We start from the raw sequence: 19,653 nt of genomic DNA, 5'->3' as shown, positions 1-19,653 counted from the left end.
TTTGTTCTCATTGGTTTCAAAGAACTTACTTATTTCTGCCTTCATTTTGTCATTTACCCAGTAGTCATTCAGGAGCAGGTTGTTCAGCTTCCGTGTAGTTGTGCAGTTTTGAGTGAGTTTCTTAATCCTGAGTTCTAATTTGATTGCACTGCGCTCTAAGAGATTGTTTGTTATGATTTCCATTATTTTCCATTTGCTGAGGAGTATTTTACTTCCAATTATGTAGTCAATTTTAGAGTAAGTACGATGTGGTGCTGAGAAGAATGTACATTCTACTGATTTGGGGTGGAGAGTTCTGTAGATGTTTATTAGGTCCACTTGCTGCAGCATTGGGTTCAAGTCCTGAGTATCCTTGTTAATTTTCTGTCTTGTTAATCTGTCTAATATTGACAATGGGGTGTTATAGTCTCCCCCTACTATTTTGTGGGAGTCTAAGTCTCTTTGTAGGTCTCTAAGAACTTGCTTTATGAATCTGGGTACTCCTGTATTGGGTGCATATATATTTAGGATAGTTAGCTCTTCTTGTTGCATTGATCCCTTCACCATTATGTAATGCTCTTTTTTGTTTCTTTCAATCTTCGTTGGTTTAAAGTCTGTTTTATCAGAGACTAAGATTGCAACCTCTGCTTTCTTATTTATTTATTTTTTGCTTTCCATTTGCTTGGTAAATATTCCTTCCTCTCTTTATTTTGAGCCTATGTGTGTCTCTGCACGTGAGATGGGTCTCCTGAATACAGCACACCAATGGGTCTTAACTCTTTATCCAATTTGCCCATCTGTGTCTTTTAATTGGGGGATTTAGCCTGTCTACATTTACAGTTAATATTGTTATGTGTGAATTTGATCCTGTCATTATGATACTAGCTGGTTATTTTGCCCATTAGTTGATGCAGTTTCTTCATTGTGTTGATGGTTTTTACAATTTGGTATGTTTTTGCAGTGGCTAGTACTGGTTTTTCCTTTCCATATTCAGTGCTTCCTTCAGAAGCTCTTGTAAGGCAGGCCTGGTGGTAACAAAATCTCTCAGTATTTGCTTGTCTGTAAAGGATTTTCTTTCTCCTTTGCTTATGAAGCTTAGTTTGGCTGGATATGAATTTCTGGATTAAAATTATTTTCTTTAAGAATGTTGAATATTGGCCCCCACTCTCTTCTGGCTTGTAGGGCTTCTGCAGAGAGATCTGGTGTTAGTCTGATGGGCTTCCCTTTGTGGGTAACCTGACCTTTCTCTATGGCTGCCCTTAACATTTTTTTCCTTCATTTCAACCTTGGTCTGACGATTATGTGTCTTAGGGTTGTTCTTCTCAAGTAGTATCTTTGTGGTGTTCTCTGTATTTCTTGAATTTGAATGTTGGTCTGTCTTGCCATGTTGGGGAAGTTCTCCTGGATAATATCCTGAAGAGTGTTTTCCAACTTGGTTCCATTTTCCCTGTCACTTTCAGGTATACCAATCATAGGCAGGTTTGGCCTTTTCACATAGTCCCATATATCTTGGAGGCTTTGTTCGTTCCTTTTCATTTTTTTTTCCTCTAATCTTGTCTTCACTCGTTATTCCATTAAGTTGATCTTCAATCTCTGATATTCTTTCTTCCACTTGATCAATTTGGCTATTGATACTTGTGTAGGCCTCATGAGGTTCTCATGCTGTGTTTTTCACCTCCATCAGGTCATTTACACTCTTCTCTAAACTGGTTATTCTAGTTAGTAATTCCTCTAACCTTTTTTCAAGGTTCTTAGCTTCCTTGCATTGGGTTAGAACATGCTCCTTTAGCTTGGAGGAGTTTGTTATTACCCACCTTCTGAAGCCTACTTCTGTCAATTCATTAAACTCATTCGCCATCCAATTTTGTTCCCTCACTGGTGAGTTGTGATCCTTTGAAGGAGAATAGGTATTCTGGTTTTTGGAATTTTCAGCCTTTTGGGCTGGTTTTTCCTCACCTTCATGGATTTATCTACTTTGGTCTTTGATGTTGGTGACCTTTGGATAGGGTTTTTGTGTGGACGTCCTTTTTGTTGATGTTGATACTATTCCTTTCTGTTTGTTAGTTTTCCTTCTAACAGTCAGGCCCCTCTGCTGCAGGTCTGCTGGAGTTTGCTGGAGGTCCATACCAGACCCTGTTTGACTGGGTATCACCAGCAGAGGCTGCAGAACAGCAAAGATTGCTGCCTGTTCCTTCCTCTAGAAGCCTCATCCCAGAGAGGCATCTGGAAGATGCCAGCCGGAGCTCTCCTGTATGAGGTGTCTGTTGACCCTTGCTGGGAGGTATCTCCCAGTCAGGAGGCATGAGGGTCAGGGACCCACTTGAGGAGGCAGTCTGTCCCTTAGTAGAGCTTGAGCGCTGTGCTGGGAGACCCACTGATCTGCCTGCCAACAGAGCTGGCAGGCAGAAATGTTTAAGTCAGCTGAAGCTGTACCCACAGTTGCCCCTTCCCCCCAGATGCTCTGTCCCAGAGAGATGGGAGTTTTATCTATAAGCCCCTGACTGGGGCTACTGCCTTTCTTTCAGAGATGCCCTGCCCAGGCAGGAGAAATCTAGAAAGGCAGTCTGGCTACAGCAGCTTTGCCAAGCTGCAGTGGGCTCCACCCAGTTCAAACTTCCAGGTGGCTCTGTTTAGACTGTGAGGGGAAAACTGCCTACTCAAGCCTCAGTAATGGCGGACGCCACTCGTCCCACCAAGCTTGAGTGTCCCAGGTCAACTTCAGACTGCTGTGCTGGCAGTGAGAATTTCAAGTTAGTGGATCTTAACTTGCTGGGTTCCGTGGCATTGGGATCTGCTGAGCTAGACCACTTGGCTCCCTGACTTCAGTCCCCTTTCCAGGGGAGTGAACAGTTCTGTCTCGCTGGTGTTCCAGGCGCTACTGGGGTATTTAAAAAAAACCATGCAGCTAGCTTGGTGTCTGCCCAAACAGCCACCCAGTTTTGTGCTTGAAAACCAGGGCCCTGGTGGTGTAGGTACCTGAGGGAATCTCCTGGTCTGTGGGTTACCAAGACAATGGGAGAAGTGTAGTATCTGGGCCAGAATGTACCATTTCTCACAGCACAGTCTCTCGTGGTTTCTCTTGGCTAGGGGAGGGAGGTTCCCGATCCCTTGTGCTTCCCGGGTGAGGCAATGCCCCACCCTGCTTCGGCTCAGCCTCCGTGGGCTGCACCCACTCTCTAACCAGTCCCAATGGGATGAGTCAGACACTTCAGTTGGATATTCAGAGATCACCTGCCTTCTGCGTTGATCTTGCTGGGAGCTGCAGACCGGAGCTGTGCGGCCATCTTGCCAGCGTACCACATTTTCTTTTTTTTTTTTTTGAGATGGAGTTTCGCTCTTGTTGCCCAGGCTGGAGTGCAATGGCGCAATCTTGGCTCGCCGCAACCTCCACCTCCCAGGTTCATGTGATTCTCCTGCTTCAGCCTCCCTAGTGGCTGGGATTACAGGTGTGCACTACCATGCGCAGCTAATTTTGTATTTTTAGTACAGACAGGGTTTCTCCATGTTGATCAGGCTGGTCTCGAACTCCCAACCTCAGGTGATCCACTTGCCTCGGCCTCCCAAAGTGCTGGGATTACAGGCATGAGCCACACACCCAGTCCCACATTTTCTTTATCCAGTTTATCATTGATGGGCACTTGGGTTGGTTCCATGTCTTTGCTATTGTAAACAGTGCTGCAATAAACATACATGTGCATGTGTCTTTATAGTAGAATGATTTATATTCCTTTGGGTATATACCCAGTAATGGGACTGCTGGGTCAAATGGTATTTCTGGTTCTAGATCCTTGAGGAATCACTATACTGTCTTCTACAATGAACTAATTTACATTTCCACCAAGAGTGTAAAAGCGTTCCTATTTCTCCAGAGCCTTGCCAGCATCTATTGTTTTTTGACTTTTTAATAATCATCGTTCTGACAGGTGTGAGATGGTATCTCATTGTGGTTTTGATTTGCATTTCTCTGATGATCAGTGATGATGAGCTTTTTTTCATATGTTTGTTGGCCATGTAAATGTCTTCTTTTGAGAAGTGTCTGTTCATATCCTTTGCCTATGTTTTGATAGGGTTGTTTTTGCTTGTAAATTTGCTTAGGTTCCTTGTAAATTCTGGATATTAGCACTTTTTCAGATGGGTAGATTGCAAAAATTTTCTCCCATTCTGTAAGTTGCCTGTTTACTCTGATGATCATTTCTTTTGCTGTGCAGAAGCTCTTTAGTTTAATTAGATCCCATTTGTCAATTTTGGTTTTTATTGCATTTGCTTTTGGTGTTTTCATCATGAAGTCTTTGCCCATGCCCATGTCCTGAATGGTATTGTCTAGGTTTTCTTCTAGGGTTTTTATGGTTTTGGGTTTTACATTTAAGTATTTAATTCATCTTGAGTTAATTTTTGTATAAGGTGTATGGAAGGGATCCAGTTTCAGTTTTCCGCATATGGCTAGTCAGTTTTCCCAGCACCATTTATTCAATAGGAGATCCTTTCCCCATTGCTTGTTTTTGTCAGGTGTCTCGAAGATCAAATGGTTGTACATGTGTGGTGTTATTTGGTTATTTCTGAGGTCTCTGTTCTGTTCCACTGGTCTATATGTCTGTTCTGGTACCAGTACCATGCTGTTTTGCTTACTGCAGCCTTGTAGTATAGTCTGAAGTCAGGTAATGTGATGGCTCCAGATTTGTTCTTTTTGCTTAGGATTGTCTTGGCTATATGGGATCTTCTTTGATTCCATGCGAAATTTAAGATAGTTGTTTCTAATTCTGTGAAGAATGTCAATGGTAGTTTGATAGGAATAGCATTGACTCTATAAATTCTTTTGGGCAGTAAGAAAACTTCAGGCCAATATCCCTGATAAATATCAAAGTGAAAATCCTCAATAAAATACTGGCAAACCGAATCCAGCAGCACATCAAAAAATTTATCCAACGTGATCAACTCAGCTTCATCTCTGGAGCAAGGCTGGTTCAACATATGCAAATCAATAAACATAATCCATCACATAAACAGAACCAAAGACAAAAATCACATGATTATCTCAACAGATGCAGAAAAGGCCTTTGATAAAATTCAACATCCTTCATGTTAAAAACTCTCAATGAACTACATATTGATGGAATATATCTCAAAATAATAAGAGTTACTTATGACAAACCCACAGCCAATATCATATTGAATGGGCAAAAGCTGGAAGCATTCCCTTTGAAAACCGGCACAGGACAAGGATGCCCTCTCTCACCACTCCTATTCAACGTAGTATTTGGAAGTTCTGGCCAAGGCAATCAGGCAAGAGGAAGAAATAAAGAGTATTCAAATAGGAAGAGAGGAAGTCAAGTTGTCTGCTTGTAGACGACATGATTTTATATTTAGAAAATACCATCATCTCAGCCCCCAAAAATCCTTAAACTGATAAGCAACTTCAGCGAAGTCTGAGGATACAAAATCAATGTGCAAAAATCACAAGCATGCCTTTACATTCACACTAGACAATCAGAGAGTCAAATCCTGAATGAACTCCCATTCACAATTGCTACAAAGGGAATAAAATATCTAGGAATACAGCTAACAAGGGATGTGAAGGGCCTCTTCAAGGAGAACTACAAACCACTGCTCAAGGAAACAAGTGAGGACACAAATGATAAAACATTCCATCCTCATGGATAGGAAGAATCAATGTCGTGAAAAGTGCTCTTTTGAAGATACATCTGACTGGGAATGAAGACAGAGATGATTTCTGGAGTGTCCATTCTTCACAATTCAGCAAAATAATCTTTTTAAAATAGAAATAAGACCATGCATCTCTGCTACTTAGAACTGTTCCAAAGTTTTCCTTTGCTCTTATGACAAACTCAGAAAGGTTAATATGGCTTGGAAGAAGGTAAGCTCCATGATAAATGGGGGACTTATATTTTTCAATGATGTCTCACCAATTCCATGAAAAGAGACTGGGATATAGGAGGTACTTAACAAATAATTGTTAGATAAAAGAATTATTACAAATCTGTCCACAGCACTGCCCTGCCTATCTCTCTAGCCTCGTTACATACCACCCTCCCCTTTGCTTTCCTTTCTCCAGCTAAAATAAATATATATTGCATACATATTCCATTTCTTCAAATGGAATATGCTCCGTCCTACCTCCAGATCTTTGAATATGCAGTTCCCTCTACCTGGAATGTTCTTTTCCCCACTTTTTGATTTGTGTATACTAACACATCAGTTTCAGCTTTAACATTATTTCCCTCAGAAGGTCTTTCTTGACCCTCATCTTGGCCAGATCTCTTGTATTCTTCTGTAGCACAATTTTGTAACACTCCTCATGCTTGTAATTACTTACTTAATGTCTATCTTTCCCAGTAGATTCTAATTTCCATGAGAACAGGTTTGGGATTTGTTTTATTCAAGGCTGATTCTCCTTGCCTAGCAATAATGCCTGGCAAAAGGCAGGCACTCAGGAAGCATCTGTTTTTATGAATGAATGAGTGAATGAATGAATGAGATGACAAGGTGAGCCAAATAAACAGGTGGTCCTATTTATATGCAGTAGATCATTTAACAAGCACCCTTCCATAGAAGGAAGAAAGAGAATTCCTTATATGCCCTATCATTATGATGATGGTGAAAAAGATAACAATAAATAGATCAATCTAGATTACCTGAGAGGTGTCCACTGATGCCTCCTCCTCATTTTCTTTAGCAGCTCTGTTTTAACATAAATAAAGTTGTTTCACTCAATGGCAAGACTGATAGAATTTTGTTCAATGATAAAGATTTTCATTTCCAACTTTTAAGACCCCATAAGTTATATCTTTAACGTATTAAATATAACATCATTATAAAAATAAAAATGAAGCCAGGTGCAGTGGTGCCTGCCTGTAATCCCAGCTACTTGGGAGGCTGAGGCTAGAGTGTCACTTAAACCCAGGAGTTCAATGTCAGCCTGGGTAACATAGTGAGCTCTCATCTTTAAACAATAAAAAAAAATTTTTAAATGAGTTTATAAAATTGGACAGTAATGATGAACATTCATCTAATAACTTCATTTCTTAATGTAGAAGTATTTTAATTTTGTTAACTCTTTAAAAAATGCTTTTATCATTTTTTATTATAAATGTTAAACATGCTCATAATATTTCAACAAAACCTCAGTAAGCAAGGTAGAACATAGCTCCCTTCACTCAGTGTGACTCTCCTTACTCCCAGAACACAGCACCATAATGTACAGTCTTTTGGAATGACTGTGACAATTTAGTCTTCCACCTAGAGTTGTATTTGAGCGCTCATTTCCCCACATTCTTAACAATGTTGGATTTTATCAATCTTTCAGTTTTTGCCAAATCTAAAATTGTAGAAAAAAATAAATGTATTTCAGTTTGTATTTCTATGAGCATGAATGATGTAGGCTAACTTTTATACATTTAATGGGCAACATAGTGAGACCCTGTCTTCCAAAAAAAAAAGAAATGGAAAAAGAAAAAAAATTAGAGTGAAAAATATATTACAAAAGGATCTATACAGCATACTTTTATTACATAAAAGTTTTTTTAGAAAAGGCAAATCCAAATAATATGTTGTTTGGAAATTCATACATATGTGGGAATGCAATTAAAAACCCCCAAGGAGGCCGGGTGCAGCAGCTCATACCTATAATCTGGGCACTTTGGGAGGCCGATGTGGGTAGATTACCTGAGGTCAGGAGTTCAAGACGAGCCTTGAACCCCTGGTGAAACCTTGTCTCTACTAAAAATACAAAAATTAGCTGGAATATGGTAGTGGGAGCCTGTAATCCCAGCTACTTGGGAGGCTGAGGCAGAAGAATCGCTTGAACCTGGGAAGTGGAGGTTGCAGTGAGCCAAGATCGCATCACTGCACTCCAGCCTGAGCAACAACAGTGAAACTCCGTCTTAAAACCAAACCAAACCCAAGGAAGTGATTAACACAAAATTTAGTAAACTGGTTACCTCTGAAGGTAAGATATACTATGCTAACACCAATCAAAAGAGAGTAAGAGTAGATGTATTAATTTCAGACAGAACAGATTTCAAAGCAAGGAAAATTTGGGGGGATAAAGAAGGATATTACATAATGATAAAGGGATTAATACTCCAAGCAGACATAACAATCTTTTTTTTTTTTTGAGACGGAATTTCACTCTTGTCGCCCAGCCTGGAGTGCAATAGCGTGATCTCGGCTCACTGCAACCTCCACCTCCCGGGTTCAAGCGATTCTTCTGCCTCAACCTCCTAATTAGCTGGAATTACAGGTACCTGCCACCACACCTGGCTAATTTTTCATATTTTTAGTAGAGACAGAGTTTCAGCATGTTGGCCAGGCTGGTCTTGAACTCCTGACCTCAGAAGATCTGCCTGCCTCAGCCTCCCAAAGTGCTGGGATTACAGCCATAAGCCATTGTGCCCAGCCCAACATAACAATCCTTAATGTGTGTATGAGTCTAACAGAACATCAAACTATATAAGGCAAAAACTGATTTGTTGAGCTTTTTAGCCATTGTTAGGATGGAGTAGTGACTTCTAACCTCCTTACATGCCAGAAGGGAAACTGGAAGTCCTTGACTTTTAATTTTGTTCATGCTGTGTGTGTGTGTGTCTATAATAAAGCTTATTTTTTTTTTCCTGTGTTGCTTTCTGAGTAGAATCAAAGCTTAAAATGTGTAAGTAACCAAATGCATCAATCTTTTCCTATGGCTCTTTAGTTTATGTCACACTATCACAATTACAAAAATATTGTTCTATATTTTCTTCTATTTTTGTCTTGTTATGTTTAATTTTAATTCATCTGCAATTTATTTTTGTTAATGTTACGAGGTTAAAATCTAACTTAAAATTTTTTCCAGTTAGATCATCTGATTTTTCTAACACAAATATAATTATAAATATAAATGTAAATCATGGAACTATAACTACCAGTACAACCTCTATGGAAGGCAATTTGGCCATATCTATGAAAACTATAGGCCGGGCACGGTGGCTCACGCCTTTAATCACAGCACTTTGGGAGGCTGAGGCAGGTGGATCACGAGGTCAGGAGATTGAGATCATCCTAACACAGTGAAACCCCCTCTCTACTAAAAATACAAAAAGAAAATTAGCCGGGCATGGTGGCGGGCACCTGTAGTCCCAGCTACTTGGCAGGCTAAGGCAGGAGAATGGAATGAACCCAGGAGGCGGAGCTTGCAGTGAGCCGAGATCATGCCGCTGCACTCCAGCCTGGGCGACAGAGCGAGACTCCATCTCAACAAAAAGAAAAAACTACAAATGCACAAACCATCTGATCAACAACTATCTTTTTATGACTCTATACTATAAATACACTTGTATATCTGCACAATGACACATATTCAAGGTTATTAGTAAACTAGTTGTAAAACAAGATTAGAAACAACTTTAAATTCTTCAATAGAGAATTTACTCAGTGAATCACAGTACAGCCATAAAACAGAAATTATGTAGCTGCTTTAAAGAAATTAAGAATTATCACATTGTTAAGAGAAAAAAAGCAAGGTGTAGAATAATGTGTAAAGGTGGCGCCATTTGTGTCAGGAAAGGAAAAGTCAAAGAATATATATAAAATGTATATACATAAATTGTTTCTGAAAGGATACACAAAAAAACTGGAAACACATTACTTTCTTTTTTTTCTTTTTCTTTGAGACAAAGTCTTGCTCTGTTGCCCAGGCTGGAGTGCAGTGGCGTGTTCTCAGCTTACTGCAACCTCCGCCTCCCGGGTTCAAGTGATTCTCCTGCCTCGGCCTCTTGAGTAGCTGGTACTACAGGCACGCGCTACTACACCTGGCTAAATTTTTGTATTTTTAGTTAGAGATAGTGTTTCACCATATTGGCCAGGCTGGTCTCGAACTCCTGACCTCAGGTGATCCGCCTGCCTTGGCCTCCCAAAGTGCTGGGATTGCAGGCATGAGCCACCGTGCCTGGCCAGAACACATTACTTTCAAGGATGGAAAGTGGGTGGCTAGAGGACAAAGGGGGAAGGAGATTCTTTACTACTATTATATAGAAATGTGTATTAATATACACTCCTTTGTACCATGTGCCTCTTCTACATAAGTAAAAGGATCAACTTAGATAGGAAAGGAACAACGTTTAAAAGAAAACAGAACAAAATCATGGGGGTTTACAAAAGAAAAAAAAGCGGTTTTTTTTGTTTGTTTGTTTGTTTGTTTTGAGACAGAATCTCGCTTTGTTGCCCAGGCTGGAGTGCAGTGGCACAATCACAGCTCACTGCAGTCTTGACCTCCTGGGCTCAAGTGATCCTCCCACCTCAGCCTCCCAAGTAGTTGGGACTACAGGCGCATGCTATTACACTCAGCTAATTTTTTTGTAGTTTTTGTAGGACAGGGTTTCACCATGTTGCCCAGGCTGACCTCAAATTCTTGGGCTCAACTGATTTGCCCAACTCGGCCTCCCAAAGTATTATGATTACAGGCGTGAGCCACTGCACCTGGCTAGAAAAAAGGCTTTAAATATAAAGAACATGGGTAGTGGGTACACAGATATTTGTTATGCTATTATTAGTATTTTTCAGTTAAACAAGTACTTGGATATTCAGAAGACACTAACAGAGTAGGTGGAGAGATTATAGGGATTTTAAATTTTCTTCAATATTTTCTAATTTGCCTATGATGAACAAGTATTAGTTCTGAGATGAGAAGATGATATTTTTAATATCAAAATTTTAAAATACAAATGAGTTGAAACTCAGAAAAATCACTATGTTGGAATAAGGAATGTTGAATGTTTTCTGCAGACCATATAATATGTTTATTATTGTGATAAAAATAGAAAGAACTATAGACTACAAGATTTTAAAACAGTATTGGTAAGAACGGAAGAAGAATATTTCCCTTACCACCACCTCCTAATTCATGTGAGCACCCACACAAACAGCTTTGATCAAGCAGATGGTCCCAGAAAATTCCTGGACAACTATTCAAGTCTAGGGTAATCTGTGTTATTGTAAGGGAGTGAAGTGAAATTACGAAGGTATGCTAGTTCACATTAACGTTTGTCGGGTCAACAGGGTGCTTTTATAGAAGGGTGTGTAGGGTAGAGAATGCCATCAGTCACACACAGGACATGTTAAGAGTGTAACATTTACAAAAGTTTGGGAATTATTTTTGTCATAAAGCCTGTATTCACCTTCACAGGTGAAAAGATAAAATTTCTCAAAAACAATACTAGAGTAAATAAGGCAAACCAATTTTCTATGGTGATATGTTATCTGTTTAGGCAACTGATATTCATTAATCAGGTTATGTTAAGGTCTTTATGTGTCAAGTAATGCATAAGAATACCTTTGTTTGTGAAGAATCTGTAAATGCTCAAAGTATAATTGGCCCAGGGAATTTATGCTAATCACAACCTCTTCTTCAGACACCAAGTCTACCTTGAATGGGTTTGCTGTGATATGGCACTTCAGGCCTCCTTTTCCATCTGCCAATATCAGATTCCCTGTGTCCCCTGAGCATGAAATCAGCCTAGAAAACAAAGCAGGAAGAGAAAAACAAGCCGCTATAGGTTTACATGGCCTTATGTGATTTGTACTGCCAAGTAATTAATTAGTAAATCACTATTCATGTGACATAGCCATAGATAAGGCAATAGAGAAACGTTAACGAGAGCATTGGTTTTGGTGCCAAAGAACTTAAATTGAGCATAACTCTACATATACTTTATAACTTTGGATAACAAAGTTATCCAACCTTTCTAGGTTTTGGTTTCCTTATCTGTAAAGTGAAAATAACAAAAGGAACAACAAAATTTCTGCAGAGAATTAAATGAGATCACATGTGTAAAGCTCTTGACACAGTGCCAGACACATTAAAAAAAAAAAACAATAAATGTTAGCTATCATCATCGTCATCATCATTACCTTGGTCTGGAATGCCTAGTAACTTTCTAGATTTTGGTGTGCAAAATCTAAATATTGTTTTTCTTTCTCATTCCAATCACATACTCAGAAACCGAGGAAATAACACAGATAGGGTCCACAGTGAGATGGAACTGGGTCAAATTTTTATTTACCTATTTATTGCCTGATTCCCACCAGCCTCCAATTTCACAGGTACACTGTTAGGATGTTTTAGATCCACAAGAATTATGTAAGCTCAAACACAGCACTTAAAATCCCTCAAAGCTAGATAATTCCCTTTCTCCAGTGCACAGTGTGCCTAGTAAATGTTCACAGGACTCTTTAAGGAAGGTAAAAAGAGACAGTTTAGGTTCTTATTACGTCTTTTCAGTCCTTCTCCATGGATTCTATGTCTCCTCTTCAAGCAAGATGCTTCGGATCTGGAAATTAACTCTGGAGAAGGCTGAGAGGCTGTCTCTCACTGTTCAATGAACCTAGACAGAGTTCTTTTGATTATTCCATTAAGTAGGACTGTGGTTCATATTTGTCAGTCTAATGCACCCCGCCATAAATTGCTTACTGCCCCAAGCATCAAACCATTTTGAGTACTACATGGGCCCTACCACACATAATGGAATTATATTCACCTTGTCTCTGACAACTAAATGTTTCTACTCTGCCTCTGCTACCTGGAGTCTCATTATCTCCACTGAAATCAGGGAGACCATTTTAACGGCATCATTTCCCACCATCATCTCCAGCCCACAAAAGGAAGATGTTCACTACAGTGCTTTCCAAGTACTCCCTCATCAGTTTCTCAGTGAAGGGGGTATGTTCTGGATCTCGTGGGGAACAGAATCCAGAGGGGCTAGATGAGCTGGTTGCATGAAACAAATCCACTCCAACATCTTTATCTGTCTAAGTTTATGGATCATTTCCTCTATACCATGCCAAGGAATTCCTGATATCTCAGCTTCACTCAAAAGAATCCATAGCTGAGTTCAGATGATAATTAACCAACTAAGCCATCAATCAGAGCCATTCTCACTGCCCAAGCTAGCATATATCAAATCTACATTCTCTGGTACGTGTTCCTGTGTCAATAAATTTAGCCTGATCTACAATTAAGTTCCTTCTGGTCTAGGAATTCCTTGGAAACCATTTCCATGCATATTTCCCAGTTGTTGTTGTTTTTTTTTTTGCCATTATGTAGTCTTACAATTTTTCAGGCATGCAAGCCTTCTCCCCCTGGGTTTGTCTGTAATTGGCTCTCTGGGCATGTCGGGATCTGACTTTGATGGTGGGTCTGGAGGCAGTGAAGGGTGGTAGGGGTTGGGCACAAGGAGCACTGGAATCCCTGTGCATGTATATTTTAGGTGAGGTCAATACAGGGTATCCAAGCAAGGCAGGATCAGTTTCACCTGCCTTCATAGGAGGGGTTGCTTCTGCTGAAATGGGAGGGCTAGTGAAATTTTGAGGTTTGACTATTTAGAATTATCCAACTCTTCCCAAATATTGTTATTCAATTTTTAAAAACTTGATTTTTTTTTAGAGACAGGGTCTTGCTCCATCAGCCAGGCTGGAGTGCAGTGGTGTGATCATAGTTCACTGCGGCCTTGAACCACGGGGCTCAAGTGATCCTTCCACCACAGCCTCCTGAGTAGCTAGGACTACAGGTGTGTGCTACCATGCCTGGTTAATTTTTAAATTTTTTGTAGAGACGCAGTCTCACTTTGTTGTCCAGTCTGGTTTACAACCCTTGACCTCAAGCAATCCTCCTGCCTTGGCCTCCCAAAGTATTGGGATTATAGGTGTGAGCTGCTGCACTCAGCCTGCTATTCAATTTTGAAGACTTCTAGGTTTTTCCAGTTAATGCCTGAAAGTCACAGGCCTGATGAGGCTATGAATTCAACTTATGGCCTAATTCAGAGCCTGCAATATCAAACTCTGCCTCTGATTTTCAGCTACATGTACCTGCAGCTACAGCAGATAAGAGGACTTTTAGGATTGTCACAGAAAATTATCAATCTTCTGACAATACCTTGAGCTAAGAATTTAAAGGCCTGAGACTACAGTTTTCTTTCTTTAAACTCTTCAGTGAAGTTGAAGCAGCCAAGCCACCTTAGAGCTCTGAATTCTGCATGATAATCATGATGCAGTATGGCCCTACCTCTTGGTCTGCTTTCAATGGGCCACTTTATTTTAGTTGACCACCAGTAGTCATTTAAGTAACGTTGCCACAGAATTTTGTGGTCTATTATTAGTTGTATTAGTTTGGCAGGGCTACCATAAGAAAATATGACAAACTGGGTAGCTTGAACAACAGAAATTTATTTTCTCTTAATTCTGGAGGCTAGAAGTCCAAGATCAAGGTGTCCGAAAGTTGGGTTTCTTGTGAGGCCTATTTCCTGGGCTTGCAGATGGCTGCCTCTCACTGTATCTTCACGTGGTTGTCCCTCTGTGCCTACGTCTGTGTCCTAATCTCCACTTCTCACAAGGGCACCAGGTTTAACGGATTAGGGCCTACCCTAATCACCCCGTTTTAACTTATTTAGTGCTTTAAAGGCCCTATCTCAAAATACAGTCACATTCTGAGTACTAGAGGTTAGGGCTCAACACCTGAAATTTTGGGGGAACACAATTCAGCCTGTAACAATAGTATCCCATCCTCTATTGGTAAATACGTCCTCACTGCCTCCAAATCCAGCTAGGTCAGGCAGTCAATCTCATATTCCCATCCTTGAGGGGCTATTGCTTATATTCATTTCTAACAGCAACTACTATATCAACCAAGGCTCTATTGTAGAAAACAAAAACAACTCTGGCTATTTTAAGCAGAAAATAAATGACTTCATATGGATAATCTGTTGCTTATGACATCATGGGAAGGGTTGAGGTAATAGGTTCCAGGCTGCATGTCCAGGAATGACCCCTAGAAAAATACTGTGTAACTGTATGGCCAATTGACCTTCTATCTTAGCTAGAATCAGGAACTTGAGTTATCAGAAGTCACTATGATAACTGCTGGGCTCTGGGATCATGCCACCTTAGCTATAATTCAGAGATGAGTAAATCATGGCCTTAACTAATGGCCTTAAGAGTCACTCTACAGGTACAAAATCCATATAAGCAAAAAGAGGAACTCAGTTCTGAAATCCAGGTTTTTTAAGTGCATCTGACTGGTGGAAACTGAATTACATCAGAACCTATAGAAAAAGGGAGTCTGGGAAATGAAGAAATGTAGTTTTTAGCTTTCCAGTTACTACAGTAGCCAAAGGCCCTCCAGAAAGAAGTCAGAACAGAAGCAGAACTAATACCATATTTACCATACCAAATGAATTATCACCTGGACCCTAAATCATGGCAAAGCCAGCATGGAAAGAGAAAATTACACATTAACTTACTTATGAACACAAGTGTAAAAATTGTGAAGGCTGTATATTCTTCAGGATAACAGAAAATAACATACTGTGGCCAGGTTTTATGTATGCATTGATTCAATTGCCAAACTGCAAAAGACTTCAGAAACAGTCTCTTTTAAGTTCTTATTCAGGGCAGGCATTGTGGCTCATGCCGATAACCCCAACACTGTCGGAGGAAGAGGAGGGAGAATCATTTGAGGCCAGGAGTTTGAAACCAGCTGGGGAAACACAGCAAGACTCTGTCTCTATCAAAGAATAAAATTTTAAAAAATTATGTTCACTAAGTTATTGGCACATAGTGTGGCTCAGTGAATAGATGTATTTTAAACTTTTGATAATTCTATCATAAATGAATTAATTTCTCATTATAATGTATTGACTTTTTTTTATTATACTTTAAGTTCTAGGGTACATGTGCACAACGTGCAGGTTTGTTACATATGTATACCTGTGCCACATTGGTGTGCTGCACCCATTAACTTGTCATTTACATAAGGTATTTCTCCTAATGCTATCCTTCCCCACTCCCCCCACCCCACAACAGGCCCTGGTGTGTGATGTTCCCCTTCCTGTGTCCAAGTGTTCTAATTGTTCAATTCCCACCTATGAGTGAGAACATGCAGTGTTTGATTTTCTGTTCTTGTGACAGTTTACTGAGAATGATGGTATCCAGCTGCATCCATTTCCCTACAAAAGACATGAACTCATCCTTTTTTATGACTGCATAGTATTCCATAGTGTATATGTGCCGCATTTTCTTAATCCAATCTGTCACTGATGGACATTTGGGTTGGTTCCAAGTCTTTGCTATTGTGAATAGTGCCACAATAAACATATGTGTGCATGTGTCTTTATAGCAGCATGATTTATAATCCTTTGGGTATATACCCAGTAATGGGATGGCTGGGTCAAATGGTATTTCTAGTTCAAGATCCTTGAGGAATTGCCACACTGTCTTCCACAATGGTTGAACTAGATTACAGTCTGACCAACGGTGTAAAAGTGTTCCTATTTCTCCACATCCTCCCAGCACCTGTTGTTTCCCAACTTTTTAATGATCACCATTATAACTGGTGTGAGGCAGTACCTCACTGTGGTTTTGATTTGCATTTTTCTGATGGCGAGTGACGATGAGCACTTTTTCATGTGTCTGTTGGCTGCATAAATGTCTTCTTTTGAGAAGTGTCTTCATATCCTTCACCCACTTTTTGATGGGGTTGTTTTTTTCTTGTAAATTTGTTTGAGTTCTTTGTAGGTTCTGGATATTAGCCCTTTGTCAGATGCGTAGATTGCAAAAATTTTCTCCCGTTCTGTAGGTTGCCTGTTCACTCTGATGGTAGTTTCTTTTGCTGTGCAGAAGCTCTTTAGTTTGATTAGATCCCATTTGTCAATTTTGGCTTTTGTTGACATTGCTTTTGGTATTTTAGACATGAAGTCCTTGCCCATGCCTATGTCCTGAACAGTATTGCCTAGGTTTTCTTCTAGGGTTTTTATGGTTTTAGGTCTGACATTTGAGTCTCTAATCCATCTTTAATTAATTTTTGTATAAGGTGTAAAGAAGGGATCCAATTTCAGCTTTCTACATATGGCTAGCCAGTTTTCCCAGCACCATTTATTAAATAGGGAATCCTTTCCCCATTTCTTGTTTTTCTCAGGTTTGTCTAAGATCAGATAGTTATAGATATGTGGTATTATTTCTGAGGGCTCTTTTCTGTTCCATTGGTCTATATCTCTGTTTTGGTACCGGTACCATGCTGTTTTGCTTACTGTAGCCTTATAGTATAGTTAGAAGTCAGGTAGTGTGATGCCTTCAGCTTTGTTCTTTTGGCTCAGGATTGTCTTGGCAATGTTGGCTCTTTTTTGGTTCCATATGAACTTTAAAGTAGTTTTTTCCAATTCTGTGAAGAAAGTCATTGGTAGCTTACTGGGGATGGCATTGAATCTATAAATCACCTTGGGCAGTATGGCTATTTTCACGATATTGATTCTTCCTATCCATGAGCATGGAATGTCCTTCCATTTGTTTGTGTCCTCTTTTATTTCATTGAGCAGCAGTTTGTAGTTCTCCTTGAAGAGGTCCTTCACGTTCCTTGTAAGTTGGATTCCTAGGTATTTTATTCTATTTGAAGCAATTGTGAATACGAGTTCCCTCATGATTTGGCTGTTTGTCTGTTATTGGTGTGTAGGAATGCTTGTGATTTTTGCACATTGATTTTGTATCCTGAGACTTTGCTGAAGTTGCTTATCAACTTAAGGGAGATTTTGGGCTGAGACGATGGGGTTTTCTAAATATACAATCATGTCATCTGCAAACAGAGACAATTTGAATTCCTCTTTTCCTAATTGAATTGAATACCCTTTATTTCTTTCTTCTGCCTGATTGCCCTGGCCAGAACTTCCAACACTATGTTGAATAGGAGTGGTGAGAGAGGGCATCCCTGTCTTCAAAGTGAATGCTTCCAGTTTTTGCCCATTCAGTATGGTATTGGCTGTGAGTTTGTCATAAATAGCTCTTATCATTTTGAAATATGTTCCATCAATACAGAATTTATTGAGAGTTTTTAGCATAAAGGGCTATTGAATTTTGTCAAAGGCCTTTTCTGCATCTATTGAGATAATCAAGTGGTTTTTGTCTTTGGTTCTGTTTACATGCTGGATTACATTTATTGATTTGTGTATGTTGAACCAGCCTTGCATTCCAGGGATGAAGCCCACTTGATCATGGTGGATAAGCTTTTTGATGTGCTGCTGGATTCAGTTTGCCAGTATTTTACTGACGAGTTTTGCATCGATGTTCATCAGGGATATTGGTCTAAAATTCTCTTTTTTGGTTGTGTCTCTGCCAGGCTTTGGTATCAAGATGATGTTGGCCTCATAAAATGAGTTAGGGAGGATTCCCTCTTTTTCTATTGATTGGAATACTTTCAGAAGGAATGGTACCAGCTCCTCCTTGTACCTCTGGTAGAGTTCGGCTATGAATCTGTCTAGTCCTGGACTTTTTTTAGTTGGTAGGCTATTAATTATTGCCTCAATTTCAGAGCCTGTTATTGGTCTATTCAGGGATTCAACGTCTTTCTGGTTTAGTCTTTGGAGAGTGTACGTGTACAGGAATTTATCAATTTCTTTTAGGTTTTCTAGTTTATTTGCATAGAGGTGTTTATAGTATTCTCTGATGGTAGCTTGTATTTCTGTGGGGTCGGTGGTGATATCCACTTTATCATTTTTTATTGCGTCTATTTGATTCTTCTCTCTTTTCTTCTTTATTAGTCTTGCTAGCAGTCTATCAAGTTTGTTGATCTCTTCAAAAAAAACCAGATCCTGGATTCATTGATTTTTTGAAGGGTTTTTTGTGTCTCTATCTCCTTTAGTTCTGCTCTGATCTTAGTTACTTCTTGCCTTCTGCTAGCTTTTTAATGTGTTTGCTCTTGCTTCTCTAGTTCTTTTAATTGTGATGTTAGGGAGTCAATTTTAGATCTTTCCTGCTTTCTCTTGTGGGTGTTTAGTGCTGTAAATTTCCCTCTACATACTGCTTTAAATGTGTCCCAGAGATTCTGATACATTGTATCTTTATTCTCACTGGTTTCAAAGAACATCTTTATTTCTGACTTCATTTCATTATGTACCCAGTAGTAATTCAGGAGAGGGTTGTTCAGTTTCCATGTAGTTGAGTGGTTTTGAGTGAGTTTCTTAATCCTGAGTTCTAGTTTGATAGCACTGTGGTCTGAGAGACAGTTTGTTACAATTTCTGTTCTTTTACATTCCCTGAGGAGTGCTTTACTTCCAACTCTGTGGTCAATTTTGGAATAAGTGCAATGTGGTGCTGAGAAGAATGTATATTCTGTTGATTTGGGGTGGAGAGTTCTGTAGATGTCTATTAGGTCCACTTGATGCAGAGCTGAGTTCAATTTCTGGATATCCTTGTTAACTTTCTGTCTTGTTGATTTGTCTAATGTTGACAGTGGGGTGTTAAAGTCTCCCACTATTATTGTGTGGGAGTCTAAGTCCCTTTATAAGTCTCTAAGGACTTGCTTTATGAATCTGGGTGCTCCTGTATTGGGTACATAAATATTTAGGATAGTTAGCTCTTCTTGTTGAATTGATTCCTTTACCATTATGTAGTGGCCTTCTTTGTCTCTTTTGATCTTTGTTGGTTTAAAGTCTGTGTTGTCAGAGACTAGGATTGCAACCCCTGCCTTTTTTTGTTTTCCATTTGCTTGGCAGATCTTCCTCCATTCCCTTTATTTTGAGCCTATGTGTGTCTCTGCACGTGAGATGGGTGTCTTGAATACAGCACACTGATGGGTCTTGACTCTTTATCCAATTTGTCAGTCTGTGTTTTTTAATTGGAGCATTTAGCCCATTTACATTCAAG

The 19,653-nt window shown here is 39.6% G+C and overlaps 1 protein-coding gene across 13 annotated transcripts in view; it reads right to left on the bottom strand.

The window, feature by feature from the left end:
• GANC (glucosidase alpha, neutral C) overlaps positions 1–19,653 on the bottom strand; it is a 98,074-nt gene that overhangs the window by 60,246 nt on the left and 18,175 nt on the right. For 11 of the 13 annotated variants that reach the window (XR_006699784.3, XM_015452709.4, XM_045397204.3 and 8 more), the window contains 2 exons: positions 11,303–11,485; positions 6,630–6,675 (listed from right to left, as the gene is read on the bottom strand). Coding sequence is in view for 10 of the 13 variants with exons in the window: in XM_015452709.4 (XP_015308195.3) it covers positions 6,630–6,675; positions 11,303–11,485 (229 nt within the window). In the remaining 3 variants the exon portion in view is untranslated. The remainder of the gene's footprint in view (positions 1–6,629; positions 6,676–11,302; positions 11,486–19,653) is intronic. The other 2 variants (XM_073995604.1, XM_073995605.1) reach the window with 1 other exon arrangement.

The sequence above is a fragment of the Macaca fascicularis genome, chromosome 7 (assembly GCF_037993035.2).
Source record: "Macaca fascicularis isolate 582-1 chromosome 7, T2T-MFA8v1.1".
Classification (NCBI taxonomy): Eukaryota; Metazoa; Chordata; class Mammalia; order Primates; family Cercopithecidae; genus Macaca; species Macaca fascicularis.
This window is presented reverse-complemented; position numbering and strand designations above follow the sequence as displayed.